Consider the following 22813-nt stretch of genomic DNA (forward strand, 5'->3'; position numbering starts at 1 on the left):
GCAAAAAAGACAAACAACGAGCCCAACTACTCCGGTGTTGTTTTATTTTTCATGCAGCTCTCAAGATGGTTCGAGCTTGTTCGTTGATGTGTGCTTGTTGTAAATAACAACGAGAAGAAGTAGCCCATTGAACAGTGAAGTGAACACGCAGTCAAAATGGGCGGTAAAGTGCACTCTCTTTACTGGGTAAAAATATTTTTTCGAATAAATCTCACCTTCCTGAAGTAAATTTCCTCTTGGTCTTGTTGTATATGAGCAACAGAATTGTTGATCAACAGAAAAAAAGGACACTTTTCCTGCAAGTGCTTTTTTTTTCCTTTTTTTTACCACCCTTAAAGGTTTACCCTCTCTGGCATAATGATTGCTCAGGAATCATTATGCATCACAAGATAAGTCTGAGAGAAAGAAACAAGACCTCATTTTTCAAATTTCTTAATTTTATTAAATTCTGGGGATTGGCATGCCAAAACCACAATCTGATTATGAGGTAATGGGAGAATCTGGGTTAATTTTGACCACCTGGGGTTCTTCAATATGCGCCCAATGCACGGTACATGGGTGTTTTTGCATTTCACCCCCATTAAAATGTGGCCGCGGCGACCGGGATTTGATCCCAGTGATTTCGTGCTTAGCAGTTCAATGCCAAAGCCACTAAGCAACGAATGCTGGTCTGTCTCGGTCTATATTCAACTGAGCATGGTGTGTGCTGTGACCTCATGAAAACAAGGACGTTGCCATGGTACTCACTTCGCTTGGCGTGCACAGGATGTGTAATATGGGACGTCCCAAGCTTGAAGCACCTGAAAAAAAAAAAAGAAAGACCAAGAGCACCATGATGGATTAGAAAGATGTAAAAATTATGCGCAACCCACGCATAGTAAGAATCGGTTTAAGCTAAACTTTTTCTAGTGCTTGGGAGGAATGCTGTGCCAGTTTAATGACCATTTGCAAGTACAGATGATAAGATAATAAATTTGGATACGTTTTCACAAGGGAACCCACCCCTTACTCAATGTCGACTCCCAGTGCTCAAGCACCACAGACATGTCAGACATATATCAGAGTCTAAAACACACACTGAACCAAACTCATCCTCCACAAACAGTTCCTTGAAGTATTTGTTTGCGCCCATTAAATTCACTGACCTGTTTGCTTATGAGCCAGTGCTTATGAGCCAGCATGCACTCGCATTCTTGAGGAGAAACTTTAGCTCTGGGACACCCATCTAAATACATTGGAACGGAGAAATTGTTTTTCTCAACAATCACTGCACCGAACTTGATTAAGCTTGTTGCATTTAAAACAAAAATTCTTAATCTAGCTGCATGCTGATTTAGACCAACAATGTTGTGATAAATATTGTTGAATATTGCACAATTTGAAAAAGGAAACTATTATGTTTACAACTCTGTTGCTTAACAATGAAAGACAATATCACAAATCTATAGACTGCACCTAATAATACATCTAAAGCAGACAAAGTTGATATATTATACACTGTTGTGATGTATACCATTAATATGATAGTAGGACCTTTGCAAAACCCTTGCAAACAATGCAACACAGTCATATAAGCTGTAATGTTTGTGTCCATTCTAGACACTCTAATGTATGCAGTTTACAGTATTGTGATGTCTGTTTTTGGTGCACAGATACACACGTGTAAACTTAGTGCTACTACAGTAGATTCCGTTTAAGATGAACTCGAAGAGACCGTGAAATTTGTTTGTCTTATCAGAAGAATAATTGGCAACATGACCAGGTGCATCCAAATATCTTACTTCAAAGCGGTAAATGAAGTAGACTGACAATGGGAGTAAAATGACATAAAAAGCATTTATTTAGCTTAACACAATAGGAAACTGCCTTCAAGTGGTACTCTTGCTTGACTTCATCCAGTCCGTGATGGATGTTTGTTGCTTCCGTGCAAATTGGTGAGCAGCCACAAACGACGCCATCTAACCCAATAACCTTAAAAATCGTCTTACGGCAGGAAATATTCTCCACTTTTTTTTTTTAGCTTTCTTACATGCAAGCGTAACTGGCCAGCTGGTGCAATTGGTGAATGTTTGTTTGAAGTCACAAAGGAAGTGGAGGAGGAAAGTGCCTGGAGGGGAAGAGAATTGCACGCTGGGGAAGTACAAAGCAGTGTGCTGAGTGTGCGGCAAAGCAATGCCACCTAGAGGAAAGTCTAGGCGACGTTGAGAAAGTAGGGAAGGAGAAACGAGGCGAAGAGTCATGGAGGAGGAAGGTAGGCAGAAGTGTGCTGGGTTGACCTCCTCTAGCAGTCACTACAAATTTTGTTGTGATATGGATGTGCCGGGTTTGTCTCATGACATCATCCTTGCACGCCATATGCTGTGTGTGGGATTGAAAGCGTGCGACGATAAACTGACGATGATGGCTCAATCTCACGTACGCAAGGAAAGAAAGGCGGGAGGAAGCTTGCCATCCGTTGCGCACGTGGCACTGGGAGAGGGGAGAGAGGGGCATTGTCCTTCATCCAAGCACAGTTGCGCGCACTTTATCGATCTGTGCCCCCAAAGCGATCTGCTTTGGGGGCACAGAGTAGGTGGGCTGATGGCTCCTAGCTTTGCACGCGCTGTGTTTTCATCACTCAGTTTGCGCTGAAGCGATATACACAGCGCGGTCACTTCGCTCACTGCTGCTGCTGCAATTCCTCAAGCCAGCATTGTGACAGCGAGTGTCCGCGGTCACCAAGTGTGATATATTCATGTTTGCCTATGTCTGCTGAAACTATGCTTGTTAATTTAGTTAGTAAGCGAAAGTTTACAAGGGGGCATTCTACTCTGGTGGCTACTGCGTATGGCGGGACCGCGCAAGCCCTATCTTGAATGCGATCTGCGATACAGACAGTATGGGTATATAGCGTGGCCGTCTAGTTGCACTGAGGGCCGTTAGCTTACCCTGCGCTATAGCACCCATAGGCTTGCACGACAACCGTGTTTATGAAGCGAAATGTCACTAACTTTTTTTGTTTCCTCCTTGTTTTCGCCTCTGCCCACAGGTGATGTGCGCCGCAGGCCTCCAGTAAGGTGCCTCAATGCACGCGCCCTCGAGCGCAGAACATCGAGGCAAGCTAGCCTCTAGAATTCGTAGCAGTCATTCCGAATGTTCATCTTAACTGAAGAGTATGTGTGAGGTGGTTAATCTTAAGCGGACTTCTTTCTGCAATGAGTCTATGGAAAACCAAACACATTTCCATGTTGTTGGTTATATGCGAGAGTTCAACTTAACCAAGTTCATCTTAATGAGAGTCCACTGTATATTTTTTTACACATGCCAATCTTCAGCAATGTTCCTAAATATTTCAGGCCCTAAATCAAAATTATGCTTTCTACAATCACTAGCATCACTAGCAAGAGTGGGTGGAATTTTCTCTCTCAAGTGCAACAAATTTAATTCAGACTGGTCCAGGGGTTGCTTTATAAAAACATTTCTGCATTTTAACTGTGCTTGAATAGGTGGCATCATGGTTGGCCCCAAATTAAAGCTTCTTCTTAAGCACAATTCACTGTGTACGGAAGACATTCCTGCCCTGCTCAACGCTTCTTCAGACACTCGGCCTCCACTGCACTAGGTACGCATTTTGGCCCCATTTTGTTTATGTTGCAGCTAACATCTGCATTCACTGTATAATGTGCCTGGTTACCACAGGTTGCCTCCATTTACACTATTTCCAGGATTGGCCCATTGTGCAAGACAGCAGCCAGGACCCAAGAAGTAGTGGGAAGAGGCATAGAACGCTTTGCTTAACACAGCGGCAATAGAACCTTCAAACGTTGCACCGATAAGGGCCACATAAACGACCGAGTATGAGACAAAAAGTACTGCTACAATGCAGTAGACACTGAAAAGACTGGCCACCACACGAAAGCCATATGAAACATGCCAACATGCCCTGCATGTCTTCACCGCACAGTGTTTATCGCTAGTGTATGAGCACGCTCCCTGAACCAGTGGGTGCCGGTCCGGGCAGCTGACCGTGCGGTCAGTGCCGGCAACTCATGTTTTGTAGGGGTGCAAGATAGAGGGGAGGGGCAAGCCAGGCTGGCAACGCGACGAAGGCAGCCGGTGTGCACAACACGCAGGCGGATGCAGTGGCTTGCATCTTTTTTTTATTTTCCAGGATTTCACATTCCTTTTCCTTTCTACAGGGATGCCTAGTAGGCAGATTTCATTGTTATAACGAAAAACGCGACATGGGAATACAGTAGAAACCCTCTAACACACTTTCCTCAGGACCACGGGAAAAAACATAATACAGTTAAACATCAATATAACGAAGTATTTAACTTTGCATAACCTCTTGTCCATAGAACAGCATGTGTTTAGGACCTGAATTCAACGAATTGTGTTTGTATGTGATTTCAATATAACGAAAGTTTGCTTCCGTCGCAAAGGAATGCCGAGGCAATAAATGGAAACTTCCGTGGACGCAGACAGTCCAATTGTTGAATTACAAACTGTTGCTTGCAAACGCACCTCTCAAATCGCTCGTGGTGCTACAAGAGCGACCGCTGAAGTCGAGCCGCATCATGTTTTGTAAAAGTGCAAGTGCGATAAGATCCTATCCCGCCCTGCACACTTTGTGCTTTAGGTGCATGTGAAAATGTGCGAGGGTGAGACAAGAAAGATGGCGGCTTCTCGAGTGCCACCTTCCCATGCGAGCAAAGTTAAAGAGGAGGGCGGTGATCTCATGGTAATGTGATCAAGCGCGCGCAAGGAGCTGGGGGTGGGGGGTGAGTTGGCGCGCGTCAAGATTTCGGGCTCGGCTGTGGCTGTGCGTGGCTGTAAGCATGCCTGAGTGCATACGCATCCGTGCAAGACACATGTGCAAAGAGTGGGCGTGCTGAGACGGAGCGGCATCACGTAAGCTATCTTATCGCATGTTTGGTATTGGAGGTTGCATAATCTCGAGTTTCGGCAACCCGTTGGAGCAAGAGGCAGACGAGGCATTCACTACCCGCTGCCGGCGCTTTTCATTACAGCGTCCTCTCAGTGCGGGTGACGCTATCAGCCGTGGGGGCGGAGTGCATGTGAAAGCGTGGCTGGCTTCGCTTCATTCATACTGCTGATGTGAAGATATCGGCAACATGGCATGAAACCATACCATTTGTCGCCGATTCCCAAATTCATCAAAATGAATTGTTTCCTCATTAAAAGTTGCTTTTTTCGATTGCCTGACAATTAGGAAAATTCTGCGGCCTCTTTCTGTGCAAGAAAATTGAATTGGTGACTGTACTTATTTGCATGAAAGGTTGAATTTCAAAATAACGAAATTTTGATATAATGAAGCTGATTGTCGATTTTACCTACTTCATTATATTGAGGTTTAACTGTGCCCAGGAAATATAATGTGCAAACATATTGTTAAAATAACACAAATGTGCTGTTAAACACTAAAACAAGCACCCCATCTTCAGTTAAACCTCCAAGGAATCCAAAATCACCGACTGATAATGCACATAGGATGGGGACAGCCTAATAGTCCGAATAATCGGGGTTCGAAGTATCAGATTCAGCAGAGAATAAGTGACTTATTCCACAAATGACAAAGGAAGGTGTGCCATACTCTCAGATGATTGCTTTCTGTGCTACCTTCACTGTCGCATGGCTGGTGCTACACACACCATCGTCTATGAGCGAAGGCAGTTTTTGGACAGAGCGAGACTACTCCAGGTGCTGGGTGATGGTTATGATATATGCAGTGATAAACACTTAACAGCACATACAATCACACACACACACGCATACACTATACAAATATTTGATTATCTTTTATTGCCATTGCACACTACTTAGATCAAATTTGATTTATCATGAAGTTTCACTACTCACGTGCCCCTAGTAATGAGAGCACTTGAACATAAAAATATAAAAATAGATGTGTGTCCCCTTTTCCCTAATATCACTGGCACATCAAAGAGCTGACTTACACTTTTGTTGCCGCTACCAGATGTCTTCATGTCTAACATCTCCTTGTAATCATTGTCTGCCCTAGTGAAAGAAATAGCATACATGTTTTAGCTTTTATGGACACATAAACACGGAGCGTAATTAATGCAATGAAACTGCCATAGAGGAAAGGAAAAAAGAGGCAGCCTCACATGACAATCCACAAGCCTAGTAATAAAAAAAAATATTAACTGATGTTCATGATATTCCCTAATGCGACATTTGAGCGCAGCTATATACCTGAAAGAAGTATGTGCGTCAGTATTTTGTATTATGATTATATAGGCACATGGCTTATATTAGGATAGGAACATTGTGAGTAGCTTGGCTGGTGCAGACAATCTGTCTTGTGCAGTACATTACAAATGTAATGAAGTGTGGTGCGACTGCCATGCTAATTGGGAGATCGCGAGAGGCAGTCTGTGGGTGATGTGTGGATGCGATTCAGAGCAGCCGCTGCAGACAGATCTCTGCTCATGCAGCGCTTTGTTTTCACATATGGTATCGCTGGATGTGTTCATCACATGCCTTATCAATGGTGTCATTGGCGAATAGATGATGGCACGCTACTCTGGTGCCATCTCATAACGGTCGTTGCCAGAGAGCCTGTCTTGTGTGGCACTAAGCTTTTCTTCTCACACTTTTGCCATACCCTCCTTCTACACTCTCTGCCTCATGGTTCTGATGCACCCTCCTCCTCTGTTTTCCTTCTAGCGCTCTCTTCGCTATTACTCCATGGGATCTGGACACCCTCCAAGCACAGCCGGGCAGCTGAGCGGTGGGCTGCTGCTCTGGGACGCAGCAGCAAGGCCTCGGTCTTCCTGGCCGAGATGGTAAGGCCGATGCTGCACAAGTAGGCAGCCACAATGTCCAGGGCTCTCTGTAGGGCCGCACGTGTCTTGCAGATGTGTTGTGGTGGTCCCCGCACCAATAGGGCAATGTCGTCAGCGTAGATTGAGGACTGCACGGGGAAGTGAGGGCCGATCCGCAGGGCAGCAGGCAACCGTGCCAAGGCCAGGTTGAAAAAGAAGGGGCTCACCGCTGACCCCTGTGGCACGCCTGCAGCGACTGGACGGGGGGTGCTCTTCGATCGACCCACACGTACCCTGATGCGATTGTGCAGGAACGACGAGAGGAACTCCCGCAGGTTGCCACAGATGCCGAAGAGGTCCAGGCCCTGCTGGACAACTGCGTGAGGGAGGCTGTCGAAGGCACCCTGTACGTCAATCAGCAAGAGCATCACGAGGTCCCCGCCGGCCTTGGCGTCCTCCAGGTAGTCAGGTACCTGGGGCTGCGCATTGACTATCGGCTCACATGGCTGCCGGCTACCAATGCCCTGTGTGCCCAGACGCTTCGGGTCCACAAGGTGATCTCACAGCTCCTTGCCTGTGGACAGGGCTGTACCACCAGGTGGGCCCTGCAGCTCTTTGAAGCTGCAGCCACTTCACAGCTACTCTATGCCCTCCCTCTTGTGGCGCTGCCCTCACCCCGCCTGCGGAAACCGGAACAAGCACCGGTCAACAATACGGGTCTGTCTTGGCGTTACCAGAACCTCACAAGTGGCCGCCACCCTTGCTGAGGCAGGTACCTGGCCCCTGTCACTACTCTTCCTGCAACAGGGGTTACGACACATTGATCGCCTACACCATGCCGCAGATGGTCAAGCACTCCTGACCCGCCTAAGCTGCCGGCCAGCATCACACATGGGACGGCTCTGTGGCCTCTATAAGGAAGTCATAGGGGACACGCCTGCAAACGCCGTACAGCCTCACCCACCACACCGACCACCAATCCCTATCGTGACGGAGCTGCCAGGTGTCTCAAAGAACCGTTCCCCAACATGTGCCCTACAGCAGACGGCAGCTTCTCTCGTCCAAGAGAGACTTGGGGACCACCTTCACATCTTCGTCAATGGATCCGTGATACCAGAGACGTGCTCATCCACAGCAGCCTGCGTTGCACCGGCCCTACAAAAGAGCAAGCTGTGTTGTCGCCCGGGACATGCAAGCTCTACCGTAGCAGAGCTAGCAGGGCTCCACCTTGCTGTGGACCTACTGGCAGAGGAGCTACCAACGACTCCGGCAGCTATCTTCTGCGACTCCAAGGCGGTGCTGCTTTGCCTGCAGAGCGCTGACAAGGCTAGCCTTGGGGTTGCACTGCTCTCCTCAAGACTGGCGGCCCTTCAGGATGCAGGATGCTCACTATCCCTGCACTGGCTACCGGCGCACGTAGGGATCCCGGGCAATGAAGAGGCAGACACTCTCGCAAAGAGCGCCCACCATTCAAGTGTCTCCCTCAGTCCTGCTGTAACGGCCGCGGACTTCACAAGACACAGGCTGCGCCGGCACATCATCGCCTGCCACACGGATAAACGGGTATCCCTGGGACAGCCTCCACGGCCTCTTCCACAGCACGGCCTCCCACGAAGGGATGCCTCGTTGCTTCTCCGACTGCGGGCTGGCTGCTACTGGACGGCAGCCCGCCAGCACCACCTTGGGAAAGCCACCTCACCAGCCTGTGCCTCCTGTGGTGACCCAGAGACTCTGGAGCACCTTCTGCTGGCCTGCCATGCTCACCTGCAGCACCGGGGCCGACTTCTGCAGGACTTCTCCCGCCTGGGGCTCCCACGTTCACGACAGGAAGACATCCTCTTCCCCAGTCGTAATCAGCTACCAGCCTTCCTAAGTGTCGTCGAGTACCTCGACTCGTCGGGGCTCTCGGCGAGACTCTAGGAAATTTCTTCAAAGACGAATAGCCGAACGGCCATTCACCACTTCGGGCCTCCTGATCCGCTTCAGCTTCGCTTTTGCTGGGCCACCTCCTAAGGTCTATCACCAGTCCACTCCTCCAGTCGAAGCCAATGGGCCTTCCCAGCCGGGCAGCTCCGCTGCTGCCATGGCGACTCTCTGCCTTTCTCCCTCCTTCTATCTCCTTCACTCCCATATCCATCACCCTGCTGGCGCTGAGCCGTGCTCCCGCAAGGGTTGCAGAAGATAGTGCCAGCCTTTCCTCCTTTCCCCACAAGAACCACTTTTCTCTCTCTCTCTCTCTTCGCTACTGCCATCTTTCATCGTCTGCAGTGCTCCACGTTCCCTCGGTCCCGCCGAGGAATGCCGACACTCAATGCAGGAACAGGTGCCTAAAAGCTGCACTCTAAAAGGAGCAATCATGGACAATAGCACCCAAGCATATGATAGAAAGCAGTCATTTCTAATCACAAAGGACGGCTACGTTCCGTCATCGTCTGCTTGTCTGCTGCACAGCTGGGAAGTTTTAACGTGTGGCTAATCGTGCAGACGCTTCAAAGCAAACATTGGCAAAAGCGACAATGTTTCCACATACCAGACCAACAACTACAAGTCATGATGTGCAGCGAGCAGAAAATGAACGCGATGGAGTAAAAAAAGTGGTGGCATGTCTGGCCGCCTGTGGCACTCAAACCTACCAGGAACCAAATCGGCATGCTGTTCCTGAGATGTAATGCATGATGCGCACATTTCCCATGTTTTCCCCAGTGAAAGCAGGTGGAGAAAGGAAGCAAAGGAGCTTGCCTTGTGAAGGCTGAATGTCTGAAGTCATGGTTAAATCTTCCCATATGCCTTGCGACAAATACTGCCGGCAAAAAAATGGTAAATCGTTTCTATGCTTGCCCAACGAAAAAAACTGTCCATCCACCCGTCCTTCTATCACGTAAATGATCGCTTTCAAGATAGAGCCCACAGCAGCGAGCGACTTTACCTTCGTGCTACCTGTAGCTTCAACACGAACAAAACGGCCAGATCACAGCACTGATAAACCTCTCGGCACACACTGCACCCTGTCCCTTTCACAGATCGCTTTCAATATGTGGGTCTGCACGTCTCTTTTCAACGCGAAGCGGTGAAAACACAGCATGCAGAGCTGTCAGCAGTCGGCACTCTCTGTCCGCATCGCAGATCACTTTCAAGATACGATTTGTGCCACTGTCTCGTATGCAGCCACCGGAGTACGGTTGATTATAGTTCGATGCGGAAGAATAAGGCGCTAAAGAACAATGGCTTAGAATACTCGGAACATCATCAGCACACCTGGCACTACCACCAGCAGCACTTTGCTTACGTTATCAAAGCATCTTGCGCAGCCCTCTGCACCAGTTTGTGCTGCCACAGCACTATCATTTGTACTGGCTGGATCAAGTTTTATAACACTGATAATTACACCAGGCTGCGTGGAAATGAGCAAGTGGCACAATGCTTACGCATACCTGGACAACTCCCACAAGAGTTTCTGTGTGAATCTTTTTTCTTTCCTTCACAGAAACTGCCTTGTTAAACAAATTGCAAAGTAAGAAGAGCTAAGTGTGATCTCATCTTCCTTAATCTCATCTTCCTTGTCTGTAGATATCATCATTTCCTTTTGGGCTGTCTCCATTGTTGTTTCTGGCATGTAAAGTTCCAGAATGAATGACTATCTCACAGATGTAACATGTTTTACGAATTATCTAATTAGTTAGCTTTAGCATGAACATTGCATTTGTAGAATTGGAGTGAGTCGATGTTTGAGGCCTTTCCATTTCAGTAAGATTCCTCAATGCAACAACCATTTTCATGATAACCACATTTAGAATGTCCTACAAAACATGCTAAATTCGGGGGTGAACATTTTTCAGTTTTATGAAATTTTAAAGAATTGCCAATGGTAGATAGCTTATTTATTGTCCTTGAGCTATATTATTTGCAGAGGCGGGCATACTGGCACAAGAAATTGAAACACACATTCAACTAATGAACAATAATTCACACATTAATTTCTTAATTACTTACTTTATGCCACATATTGAAATTTATGAATTGTAGCCATTGAGCTTTCAAGATGTATACACTTCAAATGAATTTCTAGGAGAAGACCAGCTTCGAGATATTATTTCCCAAAGTATGGGACCAAATACACGGGCATTCCAGTTACTTCTGTGGTTCAATGCATAAAAGAAGGTTTTGTTAAAAAAGTAAGTGGAACAACAGCGCATCTTTATGGCGAGTTTGATGGAACATATCTCCAAACTGGTGTCATTGTGTAAATTCATTCCAAATAATACACCTTGCAAACTCATCAGCTATAATTTTTATATTGCAATATGTGAAATAATGTAATCAAGAAGCTAATTATTAGTAAATGTTATCTTAATTAGTTTAAAATGTGTTTCAATTTATTTTGCAAATTATGTCCGAGTCTCTGAATCATCAAGGTCAAGGGCTAGAATTAGATTCTCTGTAACAGGCAATCTTTAAAAATTACGTAAAACTTAAATATGATAACCCTGTAAAAGAAGTGGAATACCAGTGTGTTTCATCATATTTTTAGGAAGCAGGTAATACTTCAACATTGGTGCTGGTCAGAGGACTTGTACTACAAATTGATAACTTAAGCACTACCTGGCCATAAGTTCACAAGACTGCTTTTAGAGCTGTTTCATTTGCAAAAACAACATGCAAAAACAACCCGCCACACCAAGTCACTACTTTAACTCTTCCGGCCACCTGACTCTCGCTTCGACCACATTCACATCGACATTGTCGGTCTGCTGCCTTTATCGCGTGGTAAACACTACATCCTCACCTGCGTTGATCGCTACACACGCTGGCCTTAAGTGTTTCCCGTACATTATATTACAGCGTCCACTGTGGCGTCCGTTTTCATAGCTGGTTGGATTTCTCGTTTAGGCTGCCCCAGCGTGGTAACAACCGACCGTGGATGACAGTTTGAAAGTGAGCTCTTTGGAGTATTAACATGCATCCTCGGTATCTGCCACATCCATACAACTGCATACCATCTGTCAGCAAATGGAATGGTGGAAAGGCTTTGCCGCCAGTTGAAAGCCGCCCTCATCGCCCATGACACTCGAACTTCATGGGCCAACAACCTTCTGCTAGTTCTACTAGGTATTCGGTCGGCGATAAAAGAGGACCTTGGGTGTACTGCTGACAAAACAGTCTACGGGAGGACACCACGTCTACCCGGTCAATTCTTCGCACCACCTGCAGGCCCCAGCCTCTCGCCTCCTGCCTACATTGAGCAACTTCAGTCGCTCTTTGAGCGTTTGTGACCAACATCAGCTGGACAGCCCTCCACTTGCAACGTTTTCGTTAGCAAAGACCTAGCTGCCTCAACTCACGTTTTCATGTGCCGCGAAGGCATCCGGCCCACCCTTACTGCACCATACGACAGCCCATTCGAAGTGCTACAGCGCGGAGAAAAGGCTTTTACTGTTTCTGTGAATGGCTTACATGGCAAACTTGTGTGTTTCTCTTGCACGCCCCACTTGTTCCCCGCCCGATTCTCCCCCATCCGTACCCTGTCCCTTGAGTAAACACGTGTCCTGGGCATCAGCGCGACAACAGCGACCTTTGCGTCTATGAGGGGTAGGGTCTGTAGAGGCTCCGATTCTGGCGTCGCCACTGGGAAAGTCTGCACAATGAGCGGATGTTTATGTTTGCGGCGACGACCTCCTCAGGGTGGAAGGCACACGCAATAAAGGCTCAGTTTCATCGCCGCTCGGCTGCTCGTCGGTTGCACTCAAAGTTCGTTATCTTAATTTTTTAATATTTTTGTTCAAGAGCCCTTTAAACAAATTGCTACCCACTTACTGAACGCCTTTTTAATAATCTGGTTCTAAGTATATAAACTGCAGCACGGACCCTAAGGTAACTGATTTTAAGATAATTAACTGAACACTTAAATTACTAATCATTCACTGTCATTCACTGCGCAAGTGGTGCTCATCTTTTCAAGTAATCCTGTTGAAATGGCAGAACTGTGCTACTGGTCACAGGCAGATTTTTTAAAAACCTGTGCAAAAAAAAGGGGGGGGGGGAGGCAGTATAACCTAACCATGACAGTACTAAAGGAATGCTAAATGCAAACATACAATGAATTGCAACTCTTGCATTACCCTTCCGGAAACATCTCAATATTTGTTACATGCTAAACGGTTGCCTTACGTAGGAAGTGTACAACGTGCCAGCAATCTCCGAGGTGATGCTCTGTCATGCGCTAATGCATGCTTCGAGCCAGAGGTCCCCACAGGAAGGCCCCGCACTTCCAGAAGAAAGCACGGACACAGCTACATCAAGACAATAACTACCACTAAGATTTTTGTAGAAAAACCTAATAAATTGTGTAAAATGTTGTTTCTTTCCCCCTGAAATGCAGAGGAATAAACTTCATTATCCACTGTTTAACACAAGCTACTGATTAACGAAAACAAAAGTTTTTTCGTGGGAACTTGCATGGTATCTCCAGAGTGGTGGCGCCACTTTCTGTACAGCTGTGTCTGCACCATTTTCTTGCTTACATATTTGAAGCTATGCTATCAGTAACAGTGATGCTCTGGTCCCCCTGGATGAGCAATCTGCAGCTTTAGCTCGACTTGACATTTGCCTTCAATGTACCTTTAACCAGCATCACTTCTAAAGGGGATAAGTTGCCATGTGCCCGAGAGTTGCAAAGAACCCACAAACAGAAAGCTTCACAGTTGTAGCTTCCTGCTGCACTCTCAGGTGGATGACCATTCTTTCTTCTTAAGAAATTTTCTCCAACATGTGAATTTCCACAGAACTGGCTTCCCTGCATCGTCACTCCTGATGAGTGGTTTTAGTTATCGGGTGCCGGTACTGGAGACAGGGTGGTGCAGAGCACCTTTTCAGGTTTCACGTGCCACCTTGAGCATGGCCAAAAGCAAGACGGCAACTAGCCAGCTTATAAAAACAAGCTTTAGACTCGTAAAAAAGGAGTGGGCACTGACACAAGTGCACACAAGGATGCACACACTGGCTCCGCACTTCTTCACTGTTTCTTTGGATCATAGTCATGAATAGAAAGCTTTTGAACACTCATCACAGCATATCCACATTTGCTTTTCAACAAAAGTCATGTTAATACAGTCGGTAAGGACTGTGCCAATTGCACCTGTGAGCCCAGGCCCCCACTCCCCTTAATAGGGATGGTAATCTCTTTTGCCTACACCAAAATAACTGACAGCGAAGTCATGTCGTAATAACACTGCACTCCGCAGCTTTTCTGCAATCCAGAGACATAGTTAGGCTTGTGCAAATAGTAACTACGGAAACCAAACAGAATGTGTGTGACATAAACTAAAAGAAGCAGTGTCATTCAACCTGGCCACTACTGATCATATTTTGTAAGATCTGCAGCTTTTGTATTTTTATGGTTATTTGTATTGTCTTTTACATTCTTTATGTAAGCGTCCCTTGTATCTTCAATTACCATTGCTGCATTCTTCTGTAATATTTTTTTTAAACCTATGTACCTGCTAGTCCTTTCTCTAATGCCCATGAGCCTTTAGGGCATTGCAGTAAATAAATAAATAAATAAATAAATAAATAAATAAAATTGAATGACAATGAAACTGAATCTGAGAGTTTCTAAGCACGATGCAGGCATCTGGGGTGCCTTTAAAATTATGCTACTTGGCTCTCGTTCAGCAATGCACCATTTTACAGGAGGGTAACACCTATTAGTTCCAAATCCATTGATTGATCATTGCTTTATTACAAGAATGTGAGATTGTTTGATGACTGAGGCTGTATGTTAGCTTGTAGTGTGTCAATGATGATCTGCCTTTCACCTTGAAATTGAAGACAGAGCCAAATAATATGCTCAGCCACGTGGGCTGTTTTGCAAACTGAAAAACATACCCCAATCGAGTAAGTTACAAAAGTGTGTTGCTTAGCCACTAAAAAAAAATTGGTGAGAGTAATAGGTTTTTTTAGGCTGACTTGCTAGGAGTGACTATCCAATTTTCACCTGGGCTTCAGTTGTGATGAGAGAATGCCCAAGAACTGTTCGACGACGTCGGGGCTGCCCGCAATGCTGCCACGCAGGACGCGGTGCGCAAAGCTGGGGAACCCGCAGAGTTGTGCAAGACGGTGCCGCGCCCCCAAGAGCTCATCCAACAGCTCGGTCTGGTGCTTATCCGGATAAAGGTAGGCCCGGTACGCAGCCTCTCGCACCTGGAATCACGTGTGCAACAGTTTGGGGAGAACATCTGTTTTGTTGAAAAGACACTAAATAGGCACATTATGTTAGTCTTGATTGGAAGACTAAACTTCTGGAACACTTGAAATGTTAATCTTACCCTGCGCATAGTCTCGGGAAGCCAGAAAAGACAAAAAGACAAAAGATGAGCTTCTCGTTTCCATGCTAGTTCCTTGCGCCATACTGAGATTTGTAGACCAGCTGTTCTACAAATCTCAAACAAGGATTTCATTACAATCTCACGGAACCTAAGACTCAGCCTAGTGAGTTTTGATCACTTTTTCTCAACGACAACAGCCCAATCATGCAATAACACTTTCAAATCTATGATGGCATACTAATATAGCAGCACTGCAGTTCTGATACAAGTATCAGAAAGGAAAACTTAGCCTTTCATCTTCTTTGCTAATAACCCAAGCAGCAGAATTAGCTGATGACCAATGAATGACAATAAAGTGAGATACAGATGGCTTGCTGACTTTCTTGGCCAGTCTTATGTCGGCACTAGTCAGGCCACTACTGGTGGCCAATTATGCTCGCACAGAATTCATCGGGGACCTTGGTCCAAGGCAGCACACCATTTCCCAGTGCCCTAGCAGACCGGCAAGAATGCGGTATTGGAATAATGCTCTGTCATGAAATACGGCCATTGCAGTGAGTAGCTGGAACAGCATAGGCAGACTGGTAGTTAGCCAATGTGAGGCTCATAAATATAGCCATGCTTGCCCCAAGTTAGAGTGCCAACATCAACCCAGGCTGGGCCAGAAGAGTTTTCCCATTGGTACGCCAACATTTCCTGTAAAATAATTGCAAATTATTATTTATGTCTTGAAGTACTGCCCCAGAACGCAATAACCCAGTGTCACTCTTTGGCGTCCCTTTTAACACGTGCGCTGATAATTTGTCTCAGGCCAGCACACTTGAGAAACACCAACACACACAAATAAGAACTGTGACAAAATGGTTAACGGTAAACTATTAGTTTATCCCTGAAAGACATGCTTCAAAAGGACGATTTACCTCACGAGCTCATATTTACGTACCGAGTGTTTCTTTCTATGTGGAGCACTTCCTTTTAGAGGAAACTGTCATATCTAGGCCCCCGTCATACAGCCAGACATGCCATGTGGCTAGGAGGACATTAGCAGCTCTTAAGAAAGAGACCGACAATAATTTCGCTAATTACAAAAAAAAGTTAATTACATTTTTCATTACACACTTTAGGGCACATGTAACTGTGAAATTGAAACAATTTGGTAGTGAAGTAATGCATGTTTAGCAGACATCCATCAAAGAGGGCAAAGGTGAGCTTGCAGTCACACGATCAAGCGTGTGCGATGGAGGGGGAGAGAGCTGGCTGATGCGCGTCCCCTTTCGTAGTGTGATTGTGGCAGCACATGGTGGCTGTCAGTGTGGCTGAGCATATAGGCAGACCGGGCAACCTGCTTTAGAGAAAATCTGCCATGTGTGCAAAGAGCGAGCGTGCCAAGATTGTGCGGAATTATGCGCGCTGTCTTTCCACACGTTTAGTACCGTAGGTTGCGTAATCTCAAATTTCTGAAATTGTTGAAGTGAGAGGCAGACGAAACATTTGCACTTCGTTGCCGGCACTATTCATGGTAGCGTCACCCCACTGCAGGCGACACCATCAGCTTGGGGCAGAGTGGACGTGGAAGCATGGCTGGCTTCACTTAATTAGTACCGCGGATGTGACGCTATAGTCCACATGGCATGAAACTGTATCGTTGGTAGCCGGCTCTCAAATTCAACAAAATGAATTTTTTTCTCATTCAAATTTGCTTCCTTCGACTGCCCGATAACTCGGAAAATCTAGCGGCCTTTTCCGTGTAAAATAACATCAACCTGTGAGTGTACTTATCTGCATAAAAGGTTGAATTTCAGTACAAGGAAATTTTGATATAACAAAGCAAAGTGCCGACCTTGCTGACTTTGTTATATCGAGGTGTAACTGTAAGTAAACGTAAGTACAGAGCTTAGCGATTGAAACACGATGCTCGGACTGCATGATGGCCGGCACTCTTTGTGCCACCAGTGAGCACTGGGTGACCACTGAGGGGTCGAATGCAGGTCACAATGCATCACGAAGGCTCCCACTTTCATTTGACACAATAGTGCATCAGCTCGGTGCACCAGCACCCACCAGTGGCACAAAAAGTGCCCGCAGCCACACAATCCAAGCATTGCATTTCAACTGCTGAGCATTGTACAGTCACAACGATCAAGCTCAAGAATTCAACCTAGGACCTCGTGCACTGTTTTTGCAGTGGCTTGTGCTTGAGCCACAACAGCAAATATTTAGGAATGTAAGCGAATGAAAACCATAGCAACTCACCAGCTCATTGTCAGCATCTGTGTAGAGACCAGGGACAATAACATGCTCACCATCACTGGCAAAGCTAAGAGCAAAAGCAAAAAAATAATTGTTTGAATTAAAATATGCACAAATAAAGCATGGAACATGGCAGTTGTCATGGCTGGGAAAGATACATTAAAATGCCATCTAAATATAGTGACTGCAAAATACCTATCCATAAAATTAATTTCAGACACTGACACAAATTATGCAGATCCAATGCAGATTTTGGAATCTATGTGAAGTGAAGCTTCCGTAAAGATGGTTAATTAAATCCCATAAACCTGTCTATCTTTCGAACAACACTTTGCAGCATAGCCATTACCTCCTCGCTGAGGAAACCAGCAAGACGCCAAAGCCCATGCAATGCGACTCGCATGATCCATGAAACTGTGGATCATAGTTGTCTTCGGGATTGGCCAACATATATAACAACATACCCTGCATCAGCCCACTTCACACCTGCACTATCCCTAGGCACTGTACAAGAAGCCAACTGAGCAAATGCGCAAGACCCTGGGAGAGAAGGCACAGAAAGCTTTGCTTTAATAAAGGAATGATGCACTTGCTGATGTGTATGTGTTGCAGTGAAGATATTTAGGTATTGTTCGTTGTTTCACTGCAAGATCCACAGAGAACACAGCGGGTAACTTGCACACCTGTGATGTAGAACAGATGGGGCTACACACCGGCCAATTCGAGTGCTGTCCTGCACGTGCAATATTCAGCAAGATAGCAGCAACCATGGTCAGGAATTTCCAGGAGTGTTCGCAAAGAAGGCTTCACTTTAATATGAGATGCACATGCATAAATTTTATGCAATCGAGACTGTCTTAATATGATCAGGTGATGCAGTAAACTGGTAAGCAGAAATTACTAAGGCTAATTTTTATGATAATTTTGGTGGCGGTGATCTGTGTGCAAAAGTGACCACACTATCCAAATTAGTCAGTGATTTGAAGCCCACAGCCAGACAAAGTACACTGCGCTTCCACAACAAGGACAGGGCCAAGTTTATCTAAAAAAAGGTATTAGAGTTTGAAACTGAGACGGTGAATGTAATGAATTCTATCTAAGGTATTAAGGAACCAATTATTGGCTGTTAATACAATATAATTTGCACTAAAAATTGATAATTCATTCCACAAGGTCTCATTTTGTAGTGCACAATATTAACTACGATTTGCATGCACACAAGAGCACTCCTAGTCACTGCCATCTCAAGAGAGTCCCTGCTGTTCCATCTTCCCCTTTTCGCACACACAGGAAACAGTGCCCGCTGTTAGATACGAACTGTTTACATCAGAATGTACACTGAAATGAGTACAAAGGCTCGAAAAATGTGACACATTTTTACATACCGCATTTACTCGCATAATGATCGCACTCGTGAAATGATTGCACCCCTGAATCTGATCGGCAAAATTTGATTTTTTTTTCTTTCCCATGTAATGATCGCACCCTGAACTTGTCGCAGCAATATGTCATGTGCCAAGTCTAGCTAATGATGATTGCGCTTACCATCTGTCAAATGCTACGTGAACGACTCTTGAACACATACCAAGCGGTCTGCATACACCCAGCATTCTTAAGCAGATGCCCTGATGCCCTATTTCATTTCTCTCATCACTTTCCTCACTTCCATGGAAAAAAGTTAAAATAAAGCTACAATCAAACTTGCCTCGGCTTTATTATTTGTAGGCTTCATAATGGTTGTGGTGAACAACAACAACAAAAGAGGCGCCTTTCGATTCTTCTCGTCTGCACTCGTGGGCATGCAACAAATCGCAAGCGGCAACGATAGTGGCCATGTTTACACTGATACGTTAGAAGTGTGTCTTATACATACGCCGCCGCTAGTAACGCAGCTAAGATATTCGCCCACCCCTAGTGGAAACGTGCCGTATTAGTATAGCAGTGAAGACAAATACCGCAGTTTCCGCAGCATGCCCGCCATGTGTTTCTATCACTGACAGCTAAGCGCGCCCATCTCTGTTTCTGTCCCCTCAAAGTGGACATGGCTACGTTTTTGTCTAAAATTGCCGGTATTAACCATATTATTCATTACTGATATAGAAGAAACTGTTTCAATGCGTGTAATGTACTCATGAGAAGAAAAACCGCGTTCTGCACGTTCGGCTTTCACCGCCGGCTGCCATTTTTGTTTGGGAGTTCCGCACTGACTGCGGCAGCCACCTGCTTGTCATCCTGCAGCAAATGCGGGATGAAAAAAAGAAAATGTTTCTTTTCGTGGAAAATTTAACCCGGGTAATGATCGTACCGCTGAATTTGCGTCAATTTTTTTTAGAAAAAAGTGCAATCATTATGCGAGTAAATACGATAATAACCACAATGCAGTGAATGAATGACTGCAGTAAGAGCAAAGCTACATTTACTGACCTGCAATCACACGGAGGCAAACAACATAAAAATAAAATATTGACCCATGTACTTACTTATCCTTTTTCTGGGGATTGTATTTCATACACTAACTTAAACTTATTGCTCAGCACAAGATGCATGTGCATGATTTGGAGCTTATTCGAATGTTACCGACCGTTTCATCCATTGCCTGTTATCACTGAACCCTGTGTAATCTGATTGTGTGCGCAACGTGAATTGACCAGTACCATCTGGAAGTACCAGTACTCACGTACGGGGCAGAAACCTGGAGGCTTACAAAAAGGGCTCTACTTAAATTGAGGATGACACAACGAGCTATGGAAATAAGAATGACGGGTGTAACGTTGAGGGATAAGAAAAGAGCAGATTTGGTGAGGGAACAAACGCGAGTTAATGACACCTTAGTTGAAATCAAGAAAAAGAAATGGACATGGGCAGGACATGTAATAAGGAGGGAAGATAACCGATGGTCATCAAGGGTTACGGACTGGATTCCAAGGGAAGGGAAGTGTAGCAGGGGGCGGCAGAAAGTTAGGTGTGCGGATGAGATTAAGAAATTTGCAGGGACAACATGGCCACAATTAGTACATGACCGGGGTAGTTGGAGAAGTATGGGAGAGGCGTTTGCCCTGCAGTGGGCGTAACCAGGCTAATGATGATGATGATCTGGACGTCACACGGGCACCAGCGATTACACTGGAACCATTGACGAGTCATATATAAAAGCAGACGCACTTGACCCGCAGATCAGATTTCGACAATCAACAACTGTGCTCGCCGCTATCATTGCGCTTCGAGTGTGACCTGCTTTTGGGGGCACAGTATTGCCAAATAAAAACGTTAGTTTTGTGACTCACAGTTTAGCTATACTGTGTTTTTTACCGTCACTACAAGGTGACAATATTGCATATTTGCTAAGAAAAATTGCTCTCAGGCATGAGAGCGGCCAAGAAAGTTTTGGGGCAGCTTTGAGAGCAGCAAATTTGGCACACTGGAGCAGGTTTGGAGCAGGAATCCTTCATTTTGGAGCAGAATATTCGCATTTTGAAGCATGCTAGTTATGCCTAAACATGATTGAAATACAGACAAATCAAGAAAAGGCATTTTTTATTTGACTTTGGAGAGCACTGTTAGGTTACCACGAATCAGTTCTGCAGAAGCCCGCAAGGTGGAGGAGAGTTCACTAAAGGAAAAACAACATGTCATACACCTGACAAGGAAAACCCGTATTTGTTCCTCGGGAACCACTATTAAGATACGTACCGGGCCTGCCAGCTAAATGTGGCCAAGAAAAGAAAATTAACGAAGGGATTTATGCGAACAGTACCCATTCTATATTGACAGGCTATATTCTAGTCGAAAGGTTTCTTTTTCATTGAACACAAGGAACAAATATTTAATTTTGATTAGCTAACATTATCTACCTCAGTTATTCAATACAGATATTGGATAATGCAAATCTTAGGTTACTATAATTCCAGTTATCGCTCATGTTTCAACATCAACAGTTTATAAAGTTCAACAGTTTATAAAGTTCACTAATTAGATGTGTTCATGCACAATGAACAAGAAATACTGACCATGACAACCACAAACAACACCTATCCACGTATCGTCAACGCTGTTCACTTAATTCTCTCAGTTAATTTCTAAAATTCTTGGTGGCATTCAGTTGGCATAGCAGAGCACCACAGAATAAATGCGAAGTTACTTTGTTTGTTTTTGCATGTTTGCCAACATTCCACATAACTTGGCAAGAAGAAAATAAAGAGAAAGCTTTGACATTTACGAAACGAATAAAGGAAAAAACTGTTCAGTGGCTACCCGATTAGCGGAGCCGACCAATATTTTACACAAGTTTGATTATTAGGGCTTCCCCATAAAGTCAATGTAAACTGGCAACCGATATTTTCAATGCCAAAGAATGGTTTCTTAAAATTTTGGGATTCGATCTGCGTCCTGAAGACCAACATTGTCCGGTGAACCGGGCCAAGCTGTCAGTTCAGGCCCACGGCCTCCTGGACTAGGGATGCCGCCCACCTCAGATGACTCCACCGTCAGCTCATCTTTACAAATAATGTTTATTCCTCCTCCTTGTGCCATCGTGTCATCAACATCACTGCTGCGAATGCAATATCTGTCGTTCCCACATTCTCTGACGCTTTGCTCTACTGCCATTCAGCCACTACGGTAGACTAAAACCGAAACACAACACCATCGGTTTGCGTTTTGTAGCAGCAAAAGTCTGACTTCGTATAGTGCGGTTGGGTAGAATATAGAGTTCCCGGAGTGCAAATTTGAGTGATAATTACGGTTGCCATTGCATATTTCAGGTCAAAAGGTTTCACACTCATGTGCGAAATATATTTTAACGTTACATACATGTGTTCGCCATTTATCTATGACGCTTTACCAATAGGGCGCACAAGCGAGTCTTAAAATGCATAATGACAGACTTTACAAATTGTTCATACAGCTGAGATTGCAGCTTTCGTTCCTGGCTGCCCCATAAGAGAGAGTGCCACTTCAAGTCATCTTTAGCTGGTCTGCATATTACGCAAACGCGTAAGACTTATACAGTCGAACCAACTTATAACGATACTGGTTTTAACAACATATCAGTTATAACAATGAAAAGTTGCTGCAACGTCAACTTTTATATGTTTTCTGGTGGGAAATAACCTGTTTACTACAATGTCCCCATGCTGCATTATCAGTTATAACGATGACGTCTGGCTGCTGGGTGTCTGCGTCGAAAGGTAATAGAATGTGAAATCCTTGAAAAGAAAAAAAAGTGAAATGCGAGCCGCTGCATGATCGCCCGCCACCCCAAGTACCACTTCGTGCTTCTCTCCATGGGAGATGCACGCCAGCCTCACGCGCATCTCTCCTGCTGCCCTTCCACCCCTCCGAACACGAATGGGCTGTGCCCATAGCTCTGCGCCGAGCCACTCTCCGAAACATGAATGGACCACGCCAACTGCGCTGACAACGCTGCCAGCGCTGCTCCCAGATTGCTCGCTG

At 45.3% G+C, this 22813-nt stretch overlaps 1 protein-coding gene across 3 annotated transcripts in view; it reads right to left on the reverse strand.

Annotated features, from left to right (window-relative positions):
* Positions 1 to 22813, reverse strand: part of LOC135901446 (mitochondrial intermediate peptidase) — a 59845-nt gene that overhangs the window by 20719 nt on the left and 16313 nt on the right. For all 3 annotated transcript variants that reach the window (XM_065431255.2, XM_065431256.1, XM_065431257.2), the window contains exons 6-9: positions 17366 to 17429; positions 14782 to 14987; positions 5961 to 6021; positions 748 to 800 (exon numbers count right to left, since the gene is read on the reverse strand). In XM_065431255.2, coding sequence (XP_065287327.1) covers positions 748 to 800; positions 5961 to 6021; positions 14782 to 14987; positions 17366 to 17429 — 384 coding nt within the window. The remainder of the gene's footprint in view (positions 1 to 747; positions 801 to 5960; positions 6022 to 14781; positions 14988 to 17365; positions 17430 to 22813) is intronic.

Source organism: Dermacentor albipictus, chromosome 1 (assembly GCF_038994185.2).
Source record: "Dermacentor albipictus isolate Rhodes 1998 colony chromosome 1, USDA_Dalb.pri_finalv2, whole genome shotgun sequence".
Taxonomy (NCBI): Eukaryota; Metazoa; Arthropoda; class Arachnida; order Ixodida; family Ixodidae; genus Dermacentor; species Dermacentor albipictus.